General features: G+C 40.9%; 1 protein-coding gene across 2 annotated transcripts in view; it reads left to right on the top strand.

The window, feature by feature from the left end:
* The window catches only part of KIAA1328 (KIAA1328 ortholog), a 173,756-nt gene extending 151,516 nt beyond the window's left edge, over positions 1 to 22,240 (top strand). For both annotated transcript variants that reach the window (XM_037373535.1, XM_037373536.1), the window contains one exon: positions 20,032 to 22,240. In XM_037373535.1, coding sequence (XP_037229432.1) covers positions 20,032 to 20,245 — 214 coding nt within the window. In that variant the 3' untranslated portion in view covers positions 20,246 to 22,240. The remainder of the gene's footprint in view (positions 1 to 20,031) is intronic.
* The last annotated feature ends 4,827 nt before the right edge of the window (positions 22,241 to 27,067 follow it).

The following is a 27,067-nucleotide window of genomic DNA, read 5'->3' on the forward strand; positions in this document are numbered from 1 at the left end:
TGGTCTGTGTAGTAACGATGATTAACTGTGATGCTAGTATAGTTAGGGTGAAATTCATCTTGCTTATCTTGAGACAACGGAGCTAGTTACCCTCAGCTTCTTTCATGGTCGATGAGTTATTTTAGGATCAGCTAAATCACCTTTTGGTGATACCTGTTGTCCTGTGGGCTGTAAAGTAAGTCCGGAGTAACACACACTGACACCTTATCCTTCTTCTAGCTGAGTATGTGGAACTAAAAATAAGTTTTCATTGATATTTTGCTTATGGATTGGAGGCAAATGCAGGGTTAACCTATGTACTGCATGGTCGGTGCCTTGATTATGGACGCAGTTTTAGTGGTCTCATAAATCAAAGGGCTTAGGTACTGAACACTGTGGGAGAGGGAGTGGGTACGTATGGTTGTGAACACACAGCATCTTCCTCAGTAGAACATGAACTTGTGATGTGGTGACATGTTTAATAAAAAATGTGGTGATGGAAGTTTGACTGCTTCGGAGAATTCTTAGAAGTGGCGTGAAGTGGTGATGCCCTGTAACTTGAACATCAGTGACCAGTACACTGCAGTGTTTCTGAGGTCTAAGCAGGACCTTGCACCAGCCATGTCTCATCTCTGCTAGTCAAACATTGTGTGTGACCAGAGATGGTCTCGGCAGACAGATGCAGCTCTGTCTTCTCAATTAATTCCAGCGGATGGGTTGCCTACTTAGGAAAGAAATCATTGTTTCTCTGTCACTTAAGGACGTTAAACAGCCCTTTACACTGTTTGATTTGCCCTATTTCCAGTTTTTAATGTACTTTTTCTTCCCTTCACGATATTCTAATTCTCTGCCTCAATAAAGACCTCCAGCTTTTGTTTTTACTACCATGAATAGCATAGTATCAGCAGTGTCTCATTATCTGTCCTTCCTCTAGGCCACTTATGAATACATTAAAGAGTTCAGGGCCTAACAGATTTCTGTGACGCTACACTGGTGACCTCCCTGGCCACCTTCTAGCAGACCAATTTGTTGTTTTCTCTTTATTTCCTGCCTTTTAACCAGTTATCTATCCATTAATGGGTTTTCCTCTTAGTTTATGGCAACTTTTAGGTCTTCAGTGGTAGAGCGCTGGAAAGCTTTTGAAACTCCGGACAGACATTTTAAACTGTATTTTCCTTTTTCAAAGGCATAATAATTTTACAAATCTAGTAGAGGTCCCCAGTGAATTAAGACTTCATATAAAGACCCTGTCAATATGTCAAGTTTATTGATTCTTTATTATAATTTCTATCAATCTGCTTGTTCTAAACATAAGACCTCTTTATTTGTGGATTTTTGCATCATTCCAGATCACTTTAAAAAAACCCTGCATTTCTGCCAGAACTGAGGCAGTTTTAGGCAATATTATGTGCTACAGTTGATAGTTCAGCTATTTCATACCTGAGCTCCTTCAGAAGTTTGAGTGAGTAGCAGCTGATCCCAGCAATTTATTATTGTTCATTTATGTTGATTTGTTCCGTAATGTATTTATACGACACTTCAACCTGAGGCAGGTCTTCCACCATGCCCTCTGTGGCTTCAGAAACTTCCCAAGTTTGTGCATGGTGAATATATGTCAGCTCATTGATCTTTTCTGCTATGGCATTATTATCCTTTACAACTTTATCTCCTCTTGGCTTTAACAAAACTCAGACTTCTGATTTTTCATATATTTAATGGGGATTTGTTATTAGACCTTATGCTTTTAACCATTAGTGACTGGCTGAAATTTGTTGTGGACTTTGATTATGTGGGGGTTTCTTGGTCATGTTGTGCTTTTTTATTATTATTATTATTGTTATTATTTTATTCCCGTTCCTCTTGATCGATCCATTTGTTCTTTGCTATTTTATTTATTTGGACCTGACTGGACATAACTGTCTCCTGTACTATTCCACTTAACTGGTATAACTCCATTTCATCCTTCTGAAGTCTTACTCCGCTTTTGTGGAGCCCTAGTATGACTATTGGACAAATGTGTGCTGTCTGAAAATATTTTTACCTTTTTAGCTACCCCTTTTGATTTCTTTTTAACGGACTTTCTCACTTTTATATTGTTTCCGTATCTGAAATGAAAGACTGCTGTAGTCAATTTGACATGTTGAACCTATGTGTGTAATGTGTATCGTTACTCTTTGGTTGTAGCATCTGAGCAGTGGAGTGGACTCTTCACAGGTGTGAGACAGTTTTTGTGGAATGAACAGCACAACAGTCTAGGATTCAGCTGGGAAAGGCGTGGCTAAGTTTAGAGTACTATTAAAAGTTCTTAAAATCAAAAGTGATATGCAGAAAATGAGTAGGGAACAATATTGTCTTGTCTGCTGGAGAAACTGATGGCCATCAGGCAGAATTGTGGGTTGGTGCATTCAGAGCATGCAACATTTAGATAGACACCGGAGACCAATTTGCTCGTATCCTGACTTACTTTTATGTTCTTAACTCCACATACTCCAAGATTGTCATTGTAGTTTTCTCTGACTTAGAGGTTTTTAAATAAAGTCATCCATAATATATGGATTATAATAATGATTTTTACATAACTACGTGTTCATCTTTTAATGTCCTTGTTAAGACATTTCTGATGTGGAAAAACCCAATATCTGGATTTAAGTCTGAATCTCATAATGCTATGTGTCTGGAATTAGTTCAATAGGATGCAATAACGGAAGATTCAGGCCCTGATTTTTCCTGAGTAAGGTAATGAAATAACCAAGGTGTCTTTTGCATTTGGGTAGGGAAAGTCATGGCAGTATTTCAGTGTAAAGAATATCCACTGTAAAATACGTTTTTGTTTTGTGGGCTTTCCAGCATTGCTTTTGGGAACCTTGGTTTATTTAACATACCTTCTAGTTTTCTGACACAGATTTGAAGGAAACAAAGAGTCGATGGTGTAATTCCTAGTCACAGATCTTCGTTCAAGCTGAGGGCACCAATTTGTACTGTAGGTGTGATTTTTTTTCTCTTCCTTGACCAGGTTTTCTTTCCAAAATCACATGCTATTAAACATCATTAAGTTTGGCTTTGTGAGGGGCTGTGACTAAAGTTATCTCTTCAACATTTAGATAATCTTAAAGGAAAACAGTATCTGGGTGGGTTTTTTCAGCATTTATTTAATTGTAGATACAGGTTGTGTTTAGCATTTACATTTCACAGTGCCGTGTGCTTCTAGGTCACAGGTAATTTGGGGTTACGTATAATAATTTTGATCCATTCTATGTTGTTTATGAGGTGGTATTTCATTTATGGTCCTATGGGGGGGGGGAAGTTATATTTCCTTTAGTGTGGATGTTTGAATATGGGAGGGAAATAAATGGAAAACATGATGAAAAACTAAACGTTTTACTGAAAATAATTCTGTTATCTTTGTTTTCTGCCCTGTACAAAGTTAACTCTGTCTGTTTTAACAGTGGTGCTTTAAGTGTTATTTTTCTACTTTGGTTCTTCCCACCCATAAGTTTTAAAGGATTTAGTTTTGCAACTTACAGTGGGAAGACTTTGTGTGAATGATCTAGTTGAAGATGTCCCAGTTCATTGCAGGAGTGTGGACTAGATGACCTTTAAAGATCCCTTCCAACACAAACTCTTCTATGGTTCTATGAAAAAATTGCTTTTAAGGGTTGGGGTTTTTTTTCTGTAAAAAACAACCAAAGACATTCTAGAGTACTAATATATAATTTATGCATTTAAAATCTTTTAAAGGAGATCCTCAAAGCCTCTAATGCCATTGTACTTTTAACTTTCATTTTTGCTTCATCTGCATTAAATCAACTTTCACTACTTAAAACAGAAATTGAGTTTATTGAAACATTTCAGTTCTGATTATTTTTTAATAAAGATGAAGAAGGCTAACCTAATGAAATCACTGGAATGAAATGAGAAAAAAATTTAAAAAAATTAATAAGCTGAAGACTTGAAGATTTTATTAAGTCACATTTGCCTGTACGTTTCTCTGTGTGTACCATCTTGGATCAGTAGGGTAAGAAACATGCCTTCTAAGGAATGACCTTTGCACTGTTAGGCTGACTTCTTCTTTTTCCAGAAGCGTTACTGGAAACACATTACTGATAGTTTGTGTGTGCATTAAGTTCTGTGCCCGTGATCACAAAATTGTGGTTTGAGAAGAGCAGTAGTACTGAATTCAGATTCCCCCCCTCCTTTATAGGTAGTTGAGACCTATAAATATATTTTGTAGAATACACGTCTGTCAGTCTATCAGGTATCTGTGGAACATCATAATGTACAGGTAGCTTCATAGCTTTATGATTTATGAGTTCGCAGATGTTTTCATACTCTCAGAAATAAAATGTTCTCTGCTCCATGCAGATTATCTGATAATTCAGTGTTGCACTGTGTAGGTATATTTGTAATATAAAGTGTGCTGTTTGTAACTTCCTTTGCAAGCATAGTCTGACCTGGCGTGTTCTTGTCACCATGTCTGTGCCCCTGTATGTGTTTCTGCCCAGAATTTTTCAAACTCCGCTCTTGTTCCATTGACCTTGTTCTTGCTGACTAGCCTATGTTCTTGCAGCACTGCCTGTGTTTTTTTACTGTAACAGGTGAAGCAATTCCTAGAAGGACTTTAACAGCGTTCCAGCTGCTGCTCATCCCAGCTTCTGCTTGACTCTGTTAATTGCTCTGTGCATCCCTGTTCTTATCCATATGCTTGGAATTTGGAACCTGCATATCCAACTTGTTCGTAGGCAACAAACGAACCTAATAAGAGAGATGTCCTCTCCCTCCCTCTTCCTTGCCAAGTTCAAATCTCTTTCAAGCTGCTTTGTCCTATCTCCTAATGACCTCAGCATCTAGATTTCTAGGTGTGAAAGAAAAGTGTGGTTTTTTGACTTAACCTGCAGTGACAGCTCGATACTACTGTGATGAATGTCTTAAGGAGTGTCTAGATCACTAGAATGTATAGGTCTATTGTAATTATCCGTACGATTTTCTTGCTTTCACTTATTTTGTTTTGTTATGAACTTTTTAGTGGCAGACCATTTCTACCAGTGCACAAACCATAACACGGCGTGGCTTTGACTTTACTCAAACCAGGAGATTTTTGTGCCAAGGTTGTAATATTGTATTGTTACTTCATCGTATCTGTGTGAAAATTTTAATTTCACGCCCTGTGGACTTCACTGTCTCTGTGCATGCTGCTCATGTTGTTGCATAGAAGGGTAAGTCCCTGGGTCACATTCATTTTGCAGTGTGTTTGTTTTGGTTTTTTTTAAAGTAAGAGTTCTGTTTCCTTTGAGAGATCTTGCTGTAAAGCTAGCTGGGAATTTCTGCCAGAAAAATATTTGCAAGCTTAAAGTCAAGATAGTAAAAATATTTTTACTAAATTTCTTACAATGTGGCTATGATCATCATATTCAAAAAGAAAAAAAAATGTGTATGGGGTTATGTGCTACACTATGATACATTTGTATATGAATAGGTGCAAGTCATTTGTTAAAGTATGTGGGGAAGGAAGGGAAAACCCTTGCTTAAATGTGTTGTCATGTCTTCCATACATCCTGGGTTTAATGAGTTGCAAACATTTCTGGGTTTACCCAGAGCTAAGCTCTTGGTTAATACTTGAGTTGGTTTATGGAGCTTCCTGATTTGCAGACATTGTCATTTTAAGCTTCCCTGGTTGTACCGTGCCTGTACCGTGTGGGTAAGGCAGAGTCTGGTCCTTGCTAGTCAGTCCTTGATTTTTTCTTATGTAATGTCTGCGAAGTTTAATGTGTTAATGGAAAGAAATATGCTACTATGAAGTCACAGAATAGCTGAGGTTGGAAGGAGCCTCTGGAGATCATCTAGCACAAACCTCTGCTTGGAGCAGGGTCAGCTAGAGCAAGCTGCTCAGGACTGTGTTGGGTCAGGTTTCAAATACCTCCAAGGATGGAGACTCCACAACCTCTATGGGCAACCTGTGCCAATGTTTAACCACCTACATAGCAAGAAAGCTTTTTTACTTCCATTCGAATGGAATTTCTTGTATTTCAGTTTGTGCCCATTACCTCATGTCTTTTCACTGGGCGTCACGGAGAAACTGACTCAATTTTCTTTCCTCTCCTAATCAAGTATTTTTGTATATTGATAAGATGACTCTGAGCTGCCTATCATACAATCATTTAGGTCGGAAAAGCCCTTTTGAGGTTATCAAGTCCAACCGTTAACCCAGTCCAAGCATGAGCCAAGTCCACCACTAAACCATGTCCCTGAGCACCGCATCTGCGTGTTTTTTAAACACCTCCAAGGGATGGTGATTCCACCACCTCCCTGGGCAGCCTGTTCCAATGCTTGACCACCCTTTTGGGGAAGAAATTTTTCCTAATATCCAATCTAAACCTCCCCTGGCGTAACTTGAGGCTGTCTCCTCTTGCCCTGTCACTTGTCACCTGGGAGAAGAGACCGACCCCCCTGCCTACACCCTCCTGTCAGGCAGCTGCAGGGAGCCACAAGGTGCCCCCGAGCCTCCTCCTCTCCAGGCTGACCCCCCCAGTTCCCCCAGCCGCTCCCCACCAGCCCTGTGCCCCAGCCCCGGCACCAGCCCCTGCCTGTCTCTAGACATGCTGTAAGGCTGAACTCCCTTGCTGCAGGTCAAACAACCCCAGCTCTCTCAGATTTTCCTTTTGTATCAGATACTTCAGTTCTTTAATCATCTTTGTTGCCCTTCACTGGACTTATTTGAGTGTGCCTATGTCTCTGTTGCACAGGAGAGTCCAGCACTGGACATAGCGCTCCAGCTGTGTCCCACCAGGGCTGAGCTGAGAGGAAAGATCACCTCCCTTGGCCAGCTGGCAGTGCTGGCCTTTGCTGGCTTATGTTCAGTTCTTTGTCTACCAGGACAACGAATGTCCAGGTCCTTCTCAGCAAAGCTGCTTTCCACCCAGTCAAAACTGCCCTGTGCTGGTGCCTGGCGTTATTCCTCCCCGGGTGCAGGACTTCATGTTTTCCGTTGTTGAATGTTGATAGATTCTTGTGGGCCCATTTCTCTTGCCTGTTCAGGTCCCTCTCTGTACACCTTCTGGCCCCTCTCAGTTAAAATATATTCAGAAGAATATGGGAATGAGTAACTTAGCATCAGTCTCTTGAGCTGTTAAATGCCCTGCCTTATTTTGTAGCCTATTAATGGCCTTATGTAGTTTCTAACAGAAACATGGACTGTCCGCAGATGTATGGTTATCAAAAAGTTACCCTGCAGAGCCCGAGATCATCTTTGCTAGTTACTGCTGGGAATGAACAAACTAAAATTTCACTTCCCTGCCCATCTGTTCAGCAACTGAAAGTAGGTAATTTATCTCAGTGGGATACCTACCACCTGTGTAAATTTTTTGAAAGAGGTTGTTAGCGTGCAATGACTACAGCCAAGGGACACCAGGCCTGAGCGCCTTGTACTCTGTGCTTTACTGCTGGTTTTTTCTGTTGGGTGCCTTCTAAGTTGGTACTTGCACAGTGTCAAGCCTATTCAGTGCCTTTGTCCCTATGAAGCTTACAACAACTCTACCTGCTTTGCCACACGGCATGCTCTTGTGCCAACTGCGTGCAACTCCTTGCCAGCAGTCGCCTCTCTTGACATGCTAAACCAGGCATCACCAACATACTATATTTTTTACAGCTACTGTTTTATCTCAGCGGCTTCTCTTGAATTATGTATCCTCATCTTTGATGTATGAAATCTCAGCTGATTTAAAGATTACCCGAGAGGGCTGAGCACATCTGGAAATGAATGGAGCAACAGATAGTCCCAACCCTTCCACACTAGAGTGCCAAGTGGGAACTTTTGCAGCAGTTGGGTACTGGAATACAATTCTTACAAGTGTTGTTTCTTCACATATGGTCTGCACCCAAGCAGTCAATGTGTTGGGATGCCAAGTATTTGAGCTCAGCTGCAACATTTGTTCTCAAGCAAATGAGTTCAAATAAAGAGCTGGAAAGCAGGGAGATCATGGGCTGTTCTGTTAGGGCTAGGCACCAAGGGTTTCACTAGATAAGATACCCGAAATTGTATGTGCCTCTCAGTGGGAGGTGAGTAGAACAGAGCAAGTGAATGCAAGTTTGGCTGAAAAGCAGTTGCTGTCTGATGTGAGGCTTCAGAGTACATTAGGAAGGAAGAAGAAGCAACTGAGCATAAACTACACGTATAATCTCAGCAAGATACAGAATCACAATGCATATAAAGCTTAAGCACTCTAGCCTATGAAGCATTCTTCAGTTTCTTCAGTGGTGGTTGTGGTCACTGTGCTCCCTGCAGAAACTTGGCTTTAGGTGAGCTGAAAGATCCTATTCACCTTGCTTATGCTAGCATAGCTGGCATAAAAGATGATGCCATTTACTGTGTCATTAGGATTAACAAAGTGATGCCAATTAAAAGCTGAGAGCAACAAGCAGGTTGCTCAGGTTTGTTGTGCAGTCCAGCCAGAAAAATGGGCTATTTTGCAGAGTATGTCCATTCGCTGTATTTTGACTGTTACTATACCTTAAATTTAAACTCCTTTCAATTTCTAGGCAGTTTCAACCTATTATTAGCTGCCCACAACACCATCCTGTAAAATGTCCTTTCCTAACTCTCTTGCTACCCACCCAGCTCATGAACAGAGAACAGCAAGGCATTGTTTTTTTCCTCCTAAATGTTCTTTTTAATGTCAAGCATCTGACTGGACAGTTTCTTCTCACTACTTGGTTCCTTCTTCCTTTTCTCCTTTTTTCCCTGTTCCCTGCCAAGGCACTGCTAGCAGAAGCATAGGGGCTATTGTCATGGCCTTGCTGCTCCAGGGAACAGGAGCTGGTAGGTGTTTGCATTTGCCTCTGGAGTGTAATTCTGACTGATGGGTTCTTATCAGGTTTGCCAAGTCCATCCATCCAATTGTCTATTTCTGTTCTGAAGACCAAGCAACCATAAAGTTGAAAACTGTCTTGTATTTTTGGAATCTGAAATTTCAGACAATGCATTTATGAATTATTTATGGTGAATGTGTTTTCAGTAATGTGCGGCATAAAATGGAATGAATGCGTATCCATACTTGCCCTGAACTCTCCAAAGTACATGCTAATAAACAGAATGATAACCTGCCATCACTTTTGCCCTGTAAGATTTACAGTGCAAGCACTTTTTTATGTGGTTTAATTCAAGTCAGTTTGTCAACTTAAAGCTCTAGTGTTTTGTTTTAAAGTACAACTTGGTGAGTGATTTTCTATTACTTAAAGAAATCTAACTGCTTTTTCACCCCTATTTCAACTAGAGTTGGTGTCTGTAAATTTTTCTAGTCATGCTGGCATAGAGCCACACTAAATTATGCTTTAACTCACAATTAGAAGGAAGTGGCAACTGTGCAGAGCAGCAAACCTTTCATTTATAATGGCCATTATGTAAGATCATGATTCTGCAGAATGATTAAGATATTGAAGAATAATTAAGATATCTTTAGTTTTTTGTCCATTTAGAAGTGCTGGGCTTATTTAATTTTTTTAAACCTCCCCGAAACAGCTTTTTCCATAATGACAGTAATACAGGACTCTGTATTATCACAACTTACTGTTTACTGGTATCTGAGCTGTCTAATGAAAACTTATTTTCACTGATACAGCTGACAGGGCAGAGATAATTAAGAAACAGAAGAATCTGAGTGCTAGATTTTGCTATTAAACACACCTTGCCACAACAGAAAAAACTAAGCTGATAAGCAGGAGAGGAAGGATTGTGCAGATCCACAGGAAGAGCTGATGTTTAGCTACAGCAATTGACTGTATGTAAAATATTTCACCAGGATAGGAAAAAAAAAAAAGAAAAGGAAAAGGTAAAATAAATAATTTCCAAGCATTCACTGAGGCATCTCATTTCCAGGGTGTAAAATAGAGAGCTTGCAGTACTTACTCACCCTGACACAACAAATGGCAGCAGGCAGGGAAGAAACCCAGCCCCAGTGAACCAGTGGCAGAATTTCCATTGGCTTCCATAGGGTCACAATTCCACTCCAATATGTACTTAAAACCACCGCAGTCTGATTTTGCTCCTCTGCTCAATGAGGTTTTAAATCTTGCACAGCTAGTAGCAGTTCTTGCCACAATGGTTAGAAAGTCAATGAAAGCTCACAGTTCAGTAACTAAATGACAAGGTAAGAAACTTTGGAATCATAAAATGGTTATAACTGCTTAACCTAAAACTATGCAGATCTCCCAGTGATTCTACAATTGAAGAAAAAAGTTGATGTATTATCTGGCAGGCTGGGAATTTGGAATGAGCTTGTGAAAATAGTCAGATTGCTAATCCATATAAAAGTGATGGACTTTGCAAACTGTATGTGGTGCGAAAAGAAATGAAAACTAAGGGGCAACACTAAGACTGGCAGAAAGGAGATGCGGAATTGCACTGTGACTTAAATATGCAACCCTTTATGAGAGGTTTAGTAAATTATAAAAGAAAGAGCACAGTTTTAAAGGTGTTTCATTGAATTAATGTTTGTTTTGAGGGGAAAGAAAGATGCTTGGGGAAAGCTTGGAAGAGCAAAAAACTGAGGAGAAAGACTGTTAAGGCAAGAGAAGTAGGGGTATGAGGTATGGCAGAAAAGATGATGACAGTTTAATTTTGGCCCAGAACAATAAAGGGTGAAGATCTTGCTGAAGATAATGCGTGATGACAGAGTGCTTAAAGGGAATAAAAGCTAAGCATGCTCTGAAGTGCAAAGTTATTATGTAATATCAGAGCAGAATCAGGGCCGCAGGTGCCGTACATATACTGAGGTTCATTTTCTGATCTGAAGAGCTTTCAGACTTGATGAGACAGAAACAGATATGTGGGAGGGGAGAGGGACAATACAAACAGTGATTACAGACGTGGTTGTTAAATGCCATGGTAGTTCCATGGTTCTGTAATTTCTTTCTTTTATACTAAAACTTCATTCTAAATTATTCTTCTGTCGCTGGCACATCTGATTTAAAAGGCTTTTTTACTTCCTAGCACTCTTTGTTCAGCCTTCACACAAAATTATTACAAGCTCAGTTATGCCAATTCAGCTGCCTGCAGCCATACCTTAAAAGAAATTATCTGGAGGGTTTGTTGTTTTTTAGCTACTAAAGCACACAGAGACAAAAACAATGAAAAAGCCCTTTCAGTTGTATGTGATGTGTTGGTAACATGGCAGCAGGGTCTGAGCGAAAGTCCTCTGAGGAAATAATAGAAAAGGCTGAGTTACCAGGAGCAAAGAGGTAGGATAACTGAGGATTGAGAGCGTTGAGGTGGGAGTGTGGAAGGGTGAGGAAAGCAGGTCTTGGTCTCTGACTATCAGGTAAGATAGCTTGTTTAGCAAGGAGGAATGAGACCAGCAGCAACTCTTACTTAAGTAATGACAGATGGTTGTATGCTATCATAGGTGGACCCAGGGTAAAAAGTGAGGAAGAAAAATCTCTGGCCAGCCCTGCCTTATACGAGGCATAAGTTTTTTCAGATGCTGTTGCTGGATCCGGTGTCCTTTAGTGCACTGGCTCTGCTTGGTATGCGAAAGGCCAGGGGCAAACCAGCAGTGCTCAGGCCCTTTCAAGAGCCAAAGGTCTCTGTAGCTCTTTGCTCCTGTTTATCACACTGGGGAGGGAGGGTTGTCCTGTAACGCTGCCAAACACAGCTTATGTTGGTTAGCAAAGGTGTGATGTTGTTACTCATTTCTGCTGCTGCTCTCCAAATGCTCCTGCGCAAAGGCTGTAATCTTTGATGCCACTTTCCACAAGATTTAGTGATAAATTGTCAGTAACCCCACAAAACAAGTTATTGAGTTCGTCGGTGATGTAGATCTTGCAGCAGACAGTGATGTGTTGCAGTGCAGTGTATCACTATGTACATGTGAGAGAAGGACCTGTGGAGCAATGCAGTGGCAGCAAAAAGGCTGTTGTCATCTGAATCTGCACAGACAAGCGTTGTATGAGTGCTGGAGGGAGCTGATCTTCTCTCTGGTTTTGTGTAACCGCACTGAGGGAATATGGTGCTCATTTCTGGGTGATTGCTTACTGGAAAGATATTGTCAAAGACCAGAGGACGGTGGCAAATTCTGTTGCTATGCTAGAGGTATTGATTTATGAGAGAAGATTAACATATATGTGGCCAAGATAAATGTTGACTGATACTGAAGCAGAAGGGAGAAATGTAATACTGTTCAAATACTTGAGGAGTATTTGCACCAAAGAAGGACGCTTACTTCTCAGTACAGTGCCAGATCTTTAGCTACAACTAGCAGCGTGGAGCTGGGAGGAAGAAAATCCTCTTTGTTTATCTCTAGCTGACTATCAGAAACATATTCTTTTTGCAGCACATACCTTTTTCTCCTACCAAACTCTGAAGCAAGAATGCATGGAACGTTTGTGTCACTTGCCATGTTGTCCTGTTCTTCTTCATTGTACGTTATATAATTCCCACTGGACTTTGACTTATCTATTTAAACTGTGTGTTCTTTTGGAGAAAGGATCACTCTTACAAGTGGTAGTAGAGTTGATCCCCTTGATCCAGATGGAGGCCATTTAGGTTATACTGTAGCCTATAAATAAGTAATAATGGTAATGATAGCGTGAGATCTATTTGGCTGTGGAATGGCTTCCCAAGGAGAATAGCGAGAGGCTGATTGTTAGCAATGGATGTAGGAAGCACACTGTAGGGAACAGTTCTCAATCAGCAGGGAGATGGCTGGATGATCTAATAAGTCTTTTCCTTCTCTAGGTTATGATTCTGTGAATACCACCTCAGAGAGTTCTCTAAAAGTCTCTGATACTGTAAGCTCTCTATTACGTGGGTGTGGGTTTTACAGCACTCCAGGAGGCTCTTGCTGAGGACACTGTGTAAATATATTCTGTTTTACATTGTGTGATGCATTTTAAATAAAAGGCCCAGGTCTTTTTTTAATTGGTTTGAAGTATTCTGCAGTCTGATCTTTTTCTTTAAGAATTAAGAAACTTTGAGATGCCTTTGGAAAATAGACACCCATTCCAGGCAAGAAATACATCCTAACCTGGAGTTGCTTTAAATACATACATAGCACTGTTAAATTTGCCTCCTCCTGTATCCCACAGTGAAGTGTGTGCTCTGAGTCCCAACCTGCGTGAAAGTAAAATGGGCATCTCAGACTAACTGGCTCAGTTAGTCTGATTCTTCATTTAATCTTGCACATTCTCTTGATGTTTCAGCCTCAAGAATTGCACTTCTCTGTGTTCTTTTTCTGATTTTGTTATCTTGAGAGTCAGTACATGGGAATATTCCCATGGGTGTGTTTTGGTCACTGAAGATGCAGTTCACACATGACAGGCAAGGTCCCCTGTCCTGACTTGTGGCCTTCCAGGGAGTGACTGCAAAGTCAGTGTGTCTTTCTCAGCCTTCATTTTCTGTCTAACCAGTCTCTCATGTTCACTGGCATGTTCATCTGAAGCTTGCTTGACCAAATAGCATGCTGGTTAAAACCTGGATTATACTTACACAGAAGGGAGGGAGAGAAGAAAGAATCTGAGACATCAGCTCAGACCTGTGGATCCTGAACCCAGAAGTCTAGGGACACAAAGAAGAACCAGTGGACATAATGCATTTGGATTTTCAGAGGACCTTTGTCAAGGTTGCACACCAAAGGTTGTTAAAGAAATCAAGTTTCTGCAGGATTGCAGGAAAATCCTTCTATGGATTTACTGCTGATTAAATGATAGCAGGCAAAGGGATTCAATGTTCATTTTTTCGTGGTGCAGAAGAGTAAGCAGTGGGGTCCCCCAGGAACCCACTGGACTGGTTCTTCATCAGTGACCTGGAGTAAGAAGTGAAAAGCAAAAATCTCCTGGGTGACCTGATAAGTTTGTGTATGATACTAAGTCCTTTCAGATAGTCAAATGCCATGTCAGTAGCAACAAACTCCAAAAAGGGATCAAAATTGAGTGGATGAAAATGTGATTTACCTACGGAAGTCATCAACACCATGCCTACATGATACTGATCTCTGAGCAGTTGATGAGGATTTATGAAATTCGAAGCTTCCTAGAGCTTCACAAAAGATTGTGGATGCATGCTGCGTTTTGATTCTGATGTGTGCTTTTGGTCTTTGCCTCTCCAGATGACGTAGTGGAAGCTAGAAAAGGTGTAGAGGGCAATTAATTTGATCAAGGGATGAAGCAGCTACCATAAAAGGAGAGACCAAGAAGCTATGACTTCGGATAGGAAAAGACTGAATAAGAAAATGACCAGGTTTTGCAAAATTGAGAAAGTGGTGTATAAGCTGAGTGTGGAACAGTTTTTCATCATATCCCACCATGTGAGAGAGACTAACTGCAGTCAATCCATAAAAAGCACTTGATGGCACTAGCAGGATAACAGATTAGAACAGAAAACAAAAGTATGTCCTTCAGTAACAGTGAACTTCCTGAGCCTGCTGTCACAGGACATTGTATAAGCAGTGGGTTAATAAAGAATCAAGCAAATTTATGGACAACAGGTTGGTATAGGGATGTTGAAAGGATGTTCTCTAGCTTCCCTAATGCAACAATTACGGGTGCAGGAATAAAGACTCTTTAACTGGGGTAGAGTTCTGCCCTTTGTCCATAGAGCCAGGGTTAACTTGGGGGTGGGTGATCAGTCATCACAGCTGTTTTTCCAGATAACCTCAGGTTGTATCACTGGTGTGGTGTCTTCAGGTTTGGGGTTGTTCAGCTGCTGAGGCCACTTCTTATCTGCATCTGTTTTTTCTCTGCTTTTATTTGTTATTTGATCCAATCAAATAAGGATTTGATATTTGCTTTATAGTCACAATAATCTCAGTTTCATTTTCTGTAAAATGGGTCTGTTCGCTACCCCTTGAATGTGTTTTTCGCTGTGTTTAGCATTTGTAAACTGCTCGGAGGCAGGTGGTGTTTTATGAATACAAAATAGTGTTAGGCTTTGTACTTAGGTACAATACTGTACTGTAATTCAAAGGCAATTCATGTAACATTAGTAAATCACTTTGAACTTTATGTTGAAAATATAAGCAGGAGTATAAAAATAAACCTTTTTATTTCCTCTGGTATATACAGTTAAATAAAGTAAGCCTGTACGGCTACTAATCTCCAAAACCGTATTGCCAGTATGCTTTGTTGAAATGCCATCACCTTGCAGAAGAGACATTCTGTGTGTTTTGTACACATTTATGGTTGAAGAATAAATTTTCAGAGACTGTAAATGAAAAGATATCACTGAACATAGTGATCAAATAATATCTGACACTGCTTGTTTAAAGAAATATACATATATCTCACTGCCAGAGTATTTATGACTCTAATAAGTTTAGTTATTTTGCCTCATGGGAAAATTCCTGCTTCTCCAAGTATCAAACTTGTTTGGGGTTCTGCGATTTTTCAGGAAGGAACAAATGATATTATTAGTTAAAGGGGGCTGCACAGTATGAAAATACAATAGTGTAGTCTAAAAATCGAGCAGCATGTAAGAAATGTATTTTACTAGCAATGGGAAATACACAAACATTAAAAATTCAATGACATATCCCAAATGTCTAAATAGATAAACAAACATCACTGTTCAGCCTGTTGATGCAAGGATGCTCTGTGGTTACCTTCAGGAACACCATTCTCTCTTATATCTTGTGCTGTAATGAGCTCTGTACATTACTTTTGCATAATCTGACCATTTTTTAGGTACTGTACATTGTGGGACTGTCTGAACTTTTGATTGCCTAGCAAGTTTTATTAGACAGAATACCAAGTGTTTTTCAGGTGATTTCTCAGCAACCATCCTGGGAATAAGTGGTCTTATTCTCTGTTTCCCAGAGCAAAAGCCACATTTGTGTGTTTGTCATAAAAATGAGAGAACCTTCCTTCCCATTCAGTGTGAAACATGGTACAAAGTAAGATGCACCTGTAGATGTTTATAGAGAGTTGTATTCCTACTGTGCAGGCAGTGAAACAGAAACACCACAGAAGGAAGGATTTGGCTTGGTGCCAGCTTGTGTTTATTTTTATAGTTTCCCTCTTTTAAATGTGAACTTTTAACTAGCTGTTCTGAATTGCAATCCTTTATGGTGTTTCCTGTTACCTTAGTGATGGACTACAAAATTATTTTACATGAAGAGTTTATAAACTCTACTAGATACTTATCTAATTAGGAGCCAATGCTGAAAGTTTCCAATAAAATTTCCAAAAGCACTTTAGTGGCTGAGGAGCCAAATTTCCCGTAACCCATGTTAATTGTACAGAAGAGATTAAGGGAATACTGTTACAGCACTCTGTAGTGGATGATCAGGGTGTATTTAGCCACCCAGGTCACAGTTCTGCGCTGATCCAGTTGTACTGGCTTGATCCTGGTGGTACCTGCCTCTCAGACAGTTTGGACATCTCCATGCTGCTCTCTGAGCCGTATTTGGAGTTCTACTACATTAAAAGCAAAGTTTAAACTACTTCATTGAAAGAAGAACTTCAAAGCTTACCTTTGTCTGTTCTCTCTACTCGCATCTCTGTCCTCTTGCACGTGGCCCTGCCTTCCTCATGCTTTATACACTAATTCTTTGTGTTCCCTTTCCTGATGCAATTTTGGTAGACTTTATGATAAGATTACTTTCACCAAGCTTTAGCTGTCTAAATAGTTAGACTTCTAATCCAAGGTTTTTGACTTTACAGATTTTCTTTTCCCATTATGAAACATGCAGACTCTCAAGCTCGTGGAAGTTAGATGAGAAAATGTACATGGGAAAAGTGTCAAAACTAGGCTTAGAAAAGAGATTGTTTTCCAGTCTGTTGCAGCAGTGATCTTGACTTCCCAGCACACTGGCAAGTGTATCAAAAAGGTGAAGACAGACTGAATTGTCACTATCCTTAAAGGGATAGTTGCCCACCTCCTTTTCCTTCTGTTGAAAAGGCAAAACCCATCAACGAAAATGTGTGTAAGCATCTAGCAATGATGGGACATTTGATTGCTTGGTTGAACATCTATACGTGAGGAATTTCTCTATGTGGCTTAATGTACAGTGTGGTACTTCCGCAGAATGTTTGGGAATTTTTCTCCTTGGGAAGCATGGACAATATGAGGGCACCCTTAATTGTTAATTTGTATTAAAAGAGCATTCAGTATTCACCAGGCAAGTTTGCCTGATCAGTTTTCCTGTATGAAATCTCCTGACTTGGGTGCCTGATCCTGCAGCACAGCTTTGACTTTATTGAAGCCATTAAGTGTCATAGTAATAAAGCCTGTTTTTTACTTACGCACTTATTAAAATCACGCAAGGGATACACATCCTGGTTTTACAGAAAGTTGCATTTCAGGATTTGAGAATTTTGATTGTGTCTCTTTAAATATTCAGATACAAATAAATGGTGAGAAAATTGTCTTTGTGAGCTTCAAACCATTCTAGGTCTACTCTGTTGCCTCCAGCCAGATGCTGTCTATGTTGCCTAGACAAACCAGGGCAAACTATTATCATGGGATTAAACACTAAATACCTGCAAGGAGCATTCTTTTTATCAGATGGTGCTCTGTTAGCAGAGTTCATTCACTTTATTGCATATATAACTGCGGTGTCAAATAGACTGATTTACAACACCTGGTCTTTTACATAATCTTTGCTATTTGCTGTGCTTGTAATCTGCCAAATCATTTAGCCTTCCTGATAGCAGAAATGCTGTAAAACTTAGATAAACTTGCAGAAGAAATGAACTCGAAGGTACTGCTGAAATCTAGGGCCTGCACATTTGCTATAAATGCACTGGCTGGTTTGGTTTCCCCCTACCTAATCTGTGATTGAATGTGGCTGCTGGAGAAATTGAAATTTTGTGATAGCACTACAGTCAGAGGAGATAAGCATTTGTATGCTAGACTAGATTAATCTAAAAAAGAAGTTTTAGGTGTGGCTAATGAAACCAGTATATGTGTTAACTGGGTTTCTTTGGGGTTCAAAGCATCTGTGTATATCTATATAGAGTCTAGTCCAAAACTTTCTCTATGTGAAAAGTCTAATATAGCTGTGTGCTAGTTCTCACTATCAGTGCAACTTATTCTATCATAGGTTAAAGATGTCTTTAAGGAGCCTCAGTTTTTAGAGGGTACTTTCTCAATGCTAATACAAACAACAGACCCCTCTAAAATGGTCTTGCTTGGCTGCCCAAACCCCCTATGTTCTTCCAAAAGTTTTAATTAGGCTAACTGTAAGGCATGACATTTGCGTAGGGTTAGCCACTTACATGGTCTAGTTGAAACAAAGCTGTATTATTTTTTATCGTTGTGGCTTTGTTACTTATTTTTGCTGTTAGGGGTGATTTAATCAGACAGATAATAGAAAGACATGTAGGCAAGCTAAAAATGTGAAAAATAAATTTGCAGAATGTGTTTCTGATTGGGTGAAATGCAAGCTAATACATCCAAAGGAAAGTACAAAAAAAATCTGTAGGTAGTCAAATATAGGAGAGAGCCCTGCGAGGCAGTAATGTCAAGTCAGACTGTGTTATAAATGATGGTGACTATCCAATTGGAAGAAACAATATAAAATGAAGGAAACGAAAGTGCTGACTGTTCCACGTAGTCGTAGCATAACTCCCGTGGCTGGCATTAACATCAGTATTAACCCATCAGTACCTCAGTTAACTCTTTTGCGCGGAGGAAGTATTTCTGTGTCTCAGACTTAACCTGGTTGTGGTCAGGTTTCTGATGACGGTCGGTTCATAGCACTCACTGCTGGAGCTAATGGAGGAGATTTTGCATATTGTCACTAGTTTAGGGAAGGAGGGTTTTTTAGCTGATGTTGCTGCTGCATGATGCTATTGGACAGCACAAGACGTAGTCTACCTCTGGGAGATACATTAGCTGCTGTGAATCTTTCCACCAATAAACCGTTGTGGATATTCGTATGTAAGAATTTTTCATCCCATCTGAGTTCAGGAACCTACCCTAGCTGTCTGACTGACCTAGTTGCTTAGTCTTCCTAGACTCCCACTGTCCTGAAAGGAAAAGCAGGGGGTCTTCTTACAGCAGGAAACAGCTTGAGATGTTTCCTCACACTATGCATGAACCCCTTCTGCTTGCAAGAGGGGGCCCCTATGGAAACGGACCAGTTATGCTGATACCTTGGGTTGGGTGCAGTGAATAATGTTCCGTGCGTGTAAGTCATTGAACGTGTGAATTATTTCATCAGGCAGGTTGGTGCTAACAACAGGATGGAACAAAGGGGACTTCTGGGTAAAACTCTTGAGTGATATCTCCTAGACTGGAGAACAGCCTCCCTGGGGAAGCAGTGGAAATGGTATTAGTTAAGACATTTAAAATTGGACAGGAGAAAATATATTGTAATGATCAATCCTGTACTGGTATTTAGATCAGGTCTTGTCTTGTGTGAATATTAATAGGAAGTCTCTGTCTGAAGTAACTGCCATTATTCAGTGTGCGTTACTAGCTAGCATGGGCTCGCAACCTCCCCCCACATCCGTACTTACACTTAAAGGACAGCCTGAGTAATGTTTAGCACCTTTGCCTTTTCTCTTGGTGCCTCAAGTGTTGATTTTTGTATTGCCTTGCTTAGATTATATTCCTTCAGTGCTTCCACCAGACAGATTCTATATAGTGCACAGAGATTTACAGGAAGCATGTGTAGTTTCTGGCAATAATAATAAAGTCTCCTGCTGTTTTCGAATCCCTGGGAAACTAAATCAAGTGTAGAGGCCTATTCAAAAAAGTGCAGCATGTGTATAATAAGTCACTTTACCATAACCTGTGTGGGTATGCCTTGTACCTGTTAAGTGTATTTGACTGTCATATCTGAAGTCTGTTCTCAGTCTCCAGAGTACAACTAAGACATTACACACCTGAAATGGAAAAGCTGACAGAACAGCTTGAAGTAACCTGAGCACCCATGCTTTGCTCACCTCTTCTTCACTACCTCTGTGTTGGTATTCCTCATAGGAACAATACAGCAGAATTTGTTCTGTGGTGGTAGCCCCCATCAGACAAATCTGGGTCTAGTCTGAATTATGACTGGATTAAATTCCTGTGTGATGTTCTGACGGTTAATGGAGCTCCATTTTCTTGGTGTGTTTCTGCAGGTACAAAGCCTGTCTTCTTGACCTGGTTGAAGCTATGAGTCCAATATCTGCCCCAGGACACCTCTGCAGAGAATCTTACGACAGGAACAAAATGCACATGCCTCGTCGTGGGAGCTACAGGCCATCGTCTTGGAGCCAGACCCCACAAAGCTCCAGAAGCAGAGCAGATGAGCTAGAGGAGAGCCAGCTCCTTGAGGATATTTTCTTCATTTGATTCACCTCATTGTTCTACAGCCCTTCTGCAGAATTTTTAGGACCTTTTCATTGCTGATTTGTTTGTGTTATATTTGAGTGGCAACTACCTGTCTTCCTTCTTCTAACACATAACTGATTAGCATCCAGTTTCATTTTGGGTTTAGTAATCATGGTGCAAGAACATTGGTGGGGTTGACCAATCAGACATCGTTAACTTTTTTTCTAATCCTTTCATGTGCCAAGTAATCATTCTAAAATAGAATTTCTAAAATCTACAACATTTTCTAATAGATTGAAGTCAGTTTTTCCAGCCTTTTATCAGAAGTATATCTCATTATTGATTTTTAGCTCTAAAGCAGTTACAAGAGCTGCCTGACATTCAAGAGCCACCACATTCAAAATAGATTATTTTCTAATTAAACAAGCCTGTTTAAAACCTGTCATGTTATAAAGGTACAAGCACTTTAGTATTTTTTTCAGTGACTTTATGATCAACATTCCAATATTTAACATGCTGGGGTTTTAAGGGGTATATTGTAAGCTCAAATATACAGTGTCTAATAACGTTAATAGACAATGCTGCAGGTTGATGTACTAGGCATCTGTCTGAAATATTTTCCTCTTTAAATCAGTGCTATTTGACAGAGTTTATGTGCTGGGTAACCTAACCCTGAAATAGCAGAACACAGTCAGACATTGTAATGGTCCAAAACCTGTTTGATGTACTTTTCAAGATGAAATATATTGTAGTGGTAGTATAAGAATGATCTTAAGACATTTTCAGTAACTTGCACTATTTTGATCCTGTATCCAGACTCCACTGTAAATAAGACAAATCAGTAATTATTTCCACGAGCAGCTCACAATGCACATTTCCCTGCTGGCTTTAATTATTCATGCTATATCTATTTCAGTTTATTTAAATGCACTTCCATCTACTGCATGTACTTGGTTATTTAAAGAAATATGCCGAATTGGTAAAAATGACTGCAGATTACAGGATTAATGGTCATTTTCTCCACAATGCAGTGTTCATATTTTATTGTAACAGTAGCCACCGGCATATGTTCCTAGAAATATAAGGCTAAAATACTCATTTTGCACAGTAAAATTGCAGCAAGGGAAAGGTAGAATTGAGCCAGCATGGGCAAGTTCTAGGCCATTTGCTCCCAAACAACACTTTGTGGGCCAGTACAGCTTTTCTGACAGTCTCTTTAGGCAACCCTGGTTATCTTAATGGCAGCGAGTTGCTGTACTGATCCCTGGGGTATCGCTGCTGCCTGCCTTTCACGTGTTCACTCCTCTGCAACGTTTGCTGCTCTGCGAGGAGCTAGCCAGGCTTCGCAGTGAGGCCCGCGGTGCATCTCTGATGAGAGCATCAGTGCAGGATATCAAGCATGTGCCCCGGGCAGCACCACGTTCTTACAGCAGGGAAACAAAAGGAGAATGAAGGGGAAGATGAACCTCAGGTTACTCTGAGCTGCTTCATTCAGGCCCAGTCTTGATCACAAATTAGGTGACACCCTTTCTGTACTCCCTAGCTGAAATTCAACAGCAGCTTGGAGAAGTTTAAAGGAGGGCAGCAGCACTGCTGGACTAGGAAATGACTACTGTGGAAAGGCCCTGCTTGGTCTCTCCTGTTGTTAGTGAAGTGTTGTAGTTCTTTTGAATATGTCTATTTGCTGTTGAATGTCCCTGTTGTTCTTCTCCCTGAGCCTGCAAAGGCACACATTTCTGCTTAAAGCCCCAAAGATACATTCGGTGCCCTGACCCAAGTATAGCAGATGGGGATATAGTTTTTTTCATTCTGCTGAATAGTCTGTTTCTTTAAGAGGGCAGAGAAAGGGAGGGGACAGAAGAGAAAAATGTACAAGGAGCAGTAGGAAATCTGTGGATAACCATGAAGAAATGACCAGCATATAGGTCTTAGGGTTTGGAACTAGTTTATGGTGGTTTTTTAGGGTTTTGTTTGTTTTTGTTAAAGTTTGGTATTTATAAAGAAACATTTCTCTGATTTCAGTCCAATTGCTTCTCTTTTTTTTCCAGTTTGACTGAAACTTTAATTGCCTTTTCTAATAAATGCTAACTGACCTTTTGAAAGAACAAAAAAATATGTGTATGTATATCTCTTGAAAGGTTCCTTTGTGTACCCAGTTGAGAACATTGTGTGGGAGCATTCTATTCTTTGGTTTCTTTGTGGGTGCTAATATTTCACTGCTTTAGGATTCCTTAGGATGCATTTTGCCCATTAACAATTGTAATTCTGAGGGTGACTTTTGACTTTAATCTGGTTTTGGTAGTAGCTCTTTTTAAAAGAACATTGTCAGGTTTGTGGGCTCTGTGCTTAAGGTGCTGCCCGTCAGCTACATGGGAGGCATACCTTTATGCAGCAAAGATTTCTAGAATTAAGGTGGTTGGAACATCTGATGGGTGAAGACCTACATGTTTTAACTGTGAGATGTGGATGAAGAAACAAAAGCTAGTAATTTGGTGGACCCTGTGAAAAGTAATTTTTTGTAATGCTGGCTGTTACTCTAATTATCAGCAGTACATTAGGAATAGTGTTTAGCAGTCAGTGCAAGCGAAGATATTTTGCCATGAGGCACTACAAAGTTGAAGTTATTAAAACATTTATAGCCTTAGAAGAAAAAAAATCAATGATTGTCAAACAAGAAGGGACAAAATCAGTAGCTGGGACTGGGAGGGGAATGTTTTCCATCTGCTAAAACAGTAGAGGAAATGCAAAAATTAAACTAGCAAAAGCAATCACTTGACAGTGTCCTTTTAAGCTCCTATATTAGGAAGCTGCGGTTGGGGAGTTCGTCAAGCCATAGACTGTTTGTCCAGTGTTCCCGTCAATATGCTTCAGCTACACATCGGGCTGTGTTTTACACGAGGCTTTGTGGAGCTGAGGCTCCCACCTATGCCTTCACCTTGTGCTCTTTCCGAGTGGCTCGTACACACACGCTTGATGAGTGCTTGGGTGGTCTTGCGTTTGTGCACCTTGCACGCAGTGGACCTGTAGCAATCACACGCTTTCCACCCCTAGCCTCTCCAGTCACGCTGTTGAATCCTGTCTTGAACATACCTTTATATATGTATGTGAGGTCTTAATCGAATACATTATATGGGGGTTTCATTTATTCTTCCGGACTGTTATTTGACTTAGCTTCTGGTTTGTTTTGTCCAGCTCAGATGTCTGTTCTGCCACTGACAATATGTTCCATATCATCATGTCACACGTATTGTGAATCCCCAGTTTGCTAAGATATATGAGATACTGGTTTAAACCTTCTTTTCTTCGCCAGGGTTTTGCTTGAGAAGGAGTGAGACCTCTTTTGGACCATGAAATGGGGGAGAAGTCTCAGAGTACAAAAGAGAAGAGAAGGGAAGAGCCTGCACCATGCTTTGGGACTAAAAGGTGGAATTAAAGAGTAAAGAACAAAGGATGGAGGTGAAGGCAAGAAAGGACCCAAGGTACAGAACTGTACCAAGGGATGACAGAAAGTATAGGTTGAGTGGAGCTGAGCCAGATGGTAGAGACGAGTTGTTAAAATATAGTAAGCTGATGAAGGAGAAGTTTGTGCTTATATCCTGGAGTAAAAATGTCTTCATGTGCTGGTTCCTGTAAGAGGCATGTGAGTCCCCACTCCGTGTCCAAATCGCAGAGTGTGCCTGCATTTGGGCAGCAACAGATACCTGACAAATAAGGGAAAGAAGGAAACGGCCTAACTTTAGCTGCTCCCCTTTAGAGCAGCTAGGCAGGGAGGCCAGAGCACAAGGAGGGTGATAGGGTAGAACCCGGTATAACCCCGGCATGGGCTGGATTTAATTGCTGGCAAGGGATGACGTTGCAGACATAGATGACAAGAATGTGAGACTGGATATAGCAAGAATCTGGACAAGGGAGAAACAAGCAAAACAAAATTTGCAGTGATCCAATGAGCTGTTGAGGTTTGGTGTTAAGGAAGGAAAGGGCTTAGCTATGCTTGGGAAAGATTGATCCTGAGATATCTAAAAGATATCCCTTGAAAGCACACATGAGCCTGGGGTTAAACTCTAAAAGTTGCAGCAGAGATTTTCTGAAATACAACCTCCAGGCGGTGTTTGAATTTGTACCATCTGAGGGGGGAGAGAGCACAGCCTGGTTAGTTAGAAACCTCCTTTTTCACTGTCACTAAATATATGAAATTGTGTGCTAATTAGTGTATGATTTATAAATTTACATAACTGCATGCTACATAAGACAACACAGAATATTGAATGAGGTGATTTCAACTGGCAGAAGCAGAGAAGGCTGCTCTGACTGGGTGGCTTTCATCTGGAAAATGTCTCTCGCAATCCATACCTGCTCCCTGCCTACTTGATGGCGTTTCTGCTCAGAAGGGCGATAAACATTTTACAATATTGTGGCTCCATGTCGCTGTGAGAGTACAGGCTACCTTGAGCAACTTTGGCATGGTTGTGTAGCAGAGCTTTCCTGTGATCCTTCAGGAGAGCGTTTTGAAGCAGAAGACAGCTAAAAAAGAGCAAGAAACTGGATCTGGTCAGTGTTAGTGCTTAGTGACTCCCACAGCTGTTCACGGGGGATGCTACTGCATCCCAGCTGCAGCAAGAGGAGGGGGATGTGGGGGAACAGGATTTGATTCCCAGCTCTGGGGAAGCCACTTTGCCTCCCTCCGCGCCACGGCTTGGGTTCTGCTGGTGACATGTGTTTACTACCACATCTCAGAGGGACTGTGACTTATGTTAGTGCCTGCAGCAGAAGGCGCTGGACGTACCCACCAATAATTTGTCTGTGAACTGTAAGCTCTAAGAGCAGAAACATATCAGCCAGTCATTCCCATCTAACAGAAACTGAAGCTTTCAGACTTCATATATTTTGAGGCTCGAAGGGGTCGTTTCAGGCATGGAGGAACTAAGTGGGAGAAACTCGGATGTCACTGAGAGGTGAGGCCCTGGCATATGTGAGGTGAGAGATGCCCAGACAGTCCCAGCAGACAAACCAATCCACAAGCTGCAGCGAGAGCCATTTTCCTTAATTCAGGAGTCATTCTGAGTATGCGAAAAAAATTACTTACTCATAGGATTCCATAACCAGTCTTGAGAGCGTATGTTCGTTCTTTCTGGTCTCCTCTCAGCAGAAAGGAGGAAAATGAAAAATTGGAAAAAGTTATCTTTCCTGATTGCTTACTAGCAACTACTTTAAGACCTTGAAATGTGCCTTTGATTAAAGCCATTGTCCAAATACAAAGTGTCGGATGTCATGAGCCTTAAGGACAATGTAGGAACCCCTCTGCTCTGCTAGGCCTGGTAAGGAAGGGAAGAACAAGATGAATTCAGACACAAAAGCTGGTTGTTTCTTAAGCTGGAGTTGACTGTGCAGAAGTTGCATTGAAATTTTAAAAGCACCTTGTCAAAATCTTCCAGTGTTTTATTATCCTTGCTGCTACAAAACTGCCTTATTTTGAGGTTGAGTTTGTCTAACCTTATTTTCCAGCTGCTGGACTTGGTTGTGCCTTCAGAAGCAGGATTGCAAAGTTCCCCTGTCGTCAGACAGTAAGTATCCCAAACACACTGACAAACTCCCCGTTCAGCCTTCTCTTTGATGAGATGGGTTCCTTTATGCCTTGTGTCCTACTGTCTGTTTTCCAGCCCCTGGATGATTTAGGATGTCTGTGTCTGAATTTTCTCTGGTATTTATGTGTCTTGAAGGGTTTACAGTAGAGCAGAATGCCCAGTTCTAGGTGCTGTTGCTGTGAATGCTAGCAGCCTGGCTTCATTCTGCACAGTGTTTCTCTTTTGACACTTTCAGGAACATTCTTTGGAGGTGTTGGGCTGGATACCTGCTCTCATTGCACTTCAGATCATGGCTTTGTTTCTTGGAAGCAGAAAGTCTGTGAGAGAAACGAGGAAACCCTACAAAATTTTGAAGAGTTGTGGAGGAAGAAATCATGTGAAGTAGAAATACCAAGCAGGGAAGAAAAAAAAAAAATATCTCAGGATTCAATTTGGGATGGAGCATGAATCTGGGGGTGCAGCATCTGTGAACTCAGCCACCTTGAAAACAATCTGAAAGACACAGGCTTGCCAGGATGGGGGAGACCCATACAGCAGAAACCCTCAGAAGGGACGAGTGAACAAAGCATGAGGTGATGATACCCATTAGCAACAAAAACAGACTTTTGAGCTGCAGGTGAGGAGGCGATGACATCTCCAAATTGCAGAGGAAATGGCTCCTTGTCAGTGGGCCTGGTCCCCCTCTATTTGCACTAGTGCCTTCAGCACAGGGATCTCATTACCAGAGAGTTTACTGGCAGATTGGAAGAATTTCACCGAGCAGTAATAAAAATGATCAGGGACTGCTAGAATTGACATAATGAGGAAACAAGATGGGAAGAGTCAGATATTTATAGCTGGGGTGAGAGAGACAATTAAAAGGTGGGGTAGGAGATGGACTGGGTGACCTGAAAGCCTTGATCTATTTCTAATAACTTCTTGTTGTCTGCTGTACAGAGGACTTGAATGTACCAGGTCTATCAATCTGACTCTCAACAGCCCTCACTTCCCATGTTGAGAAGCTCAGGTGGGTGTGCTCTGTCTGGATTGACACTGTCAGAATGTCACTGGTACTGTTTAAAAAAAAAATAGTCATCAGCCATGTTGTGGAAAAAAAATAACACGCTGACAGTGAAGAGAAAATAATTAGACCTTCATAAAATAAACGGCTGTAGAAGACCTTGCTGAGAGCAGGGTCGATTGGGAAGGGCTCCCAGGTTGTTCGGTGATGCTGAGCCCTTCTTGCTGCCTGCACATGTGGCCTGTGGAGTGGGAAGGTCCA

Source organism: Falco rusticolus, chromosome Z (genome assembly GCF_015220075.1).
Source record: "Falco rusticolus isolate bFalRus1 chromosome Z, bFalRus1.pri, whole genome shotgun sequence".
NCBI classification, from domain to species: domain Eukaryota; kingdom Metazoa; phylum Chordata; class Aves; order Falconiformes; family Falconidae; genus Falco; species Falco rusticolus.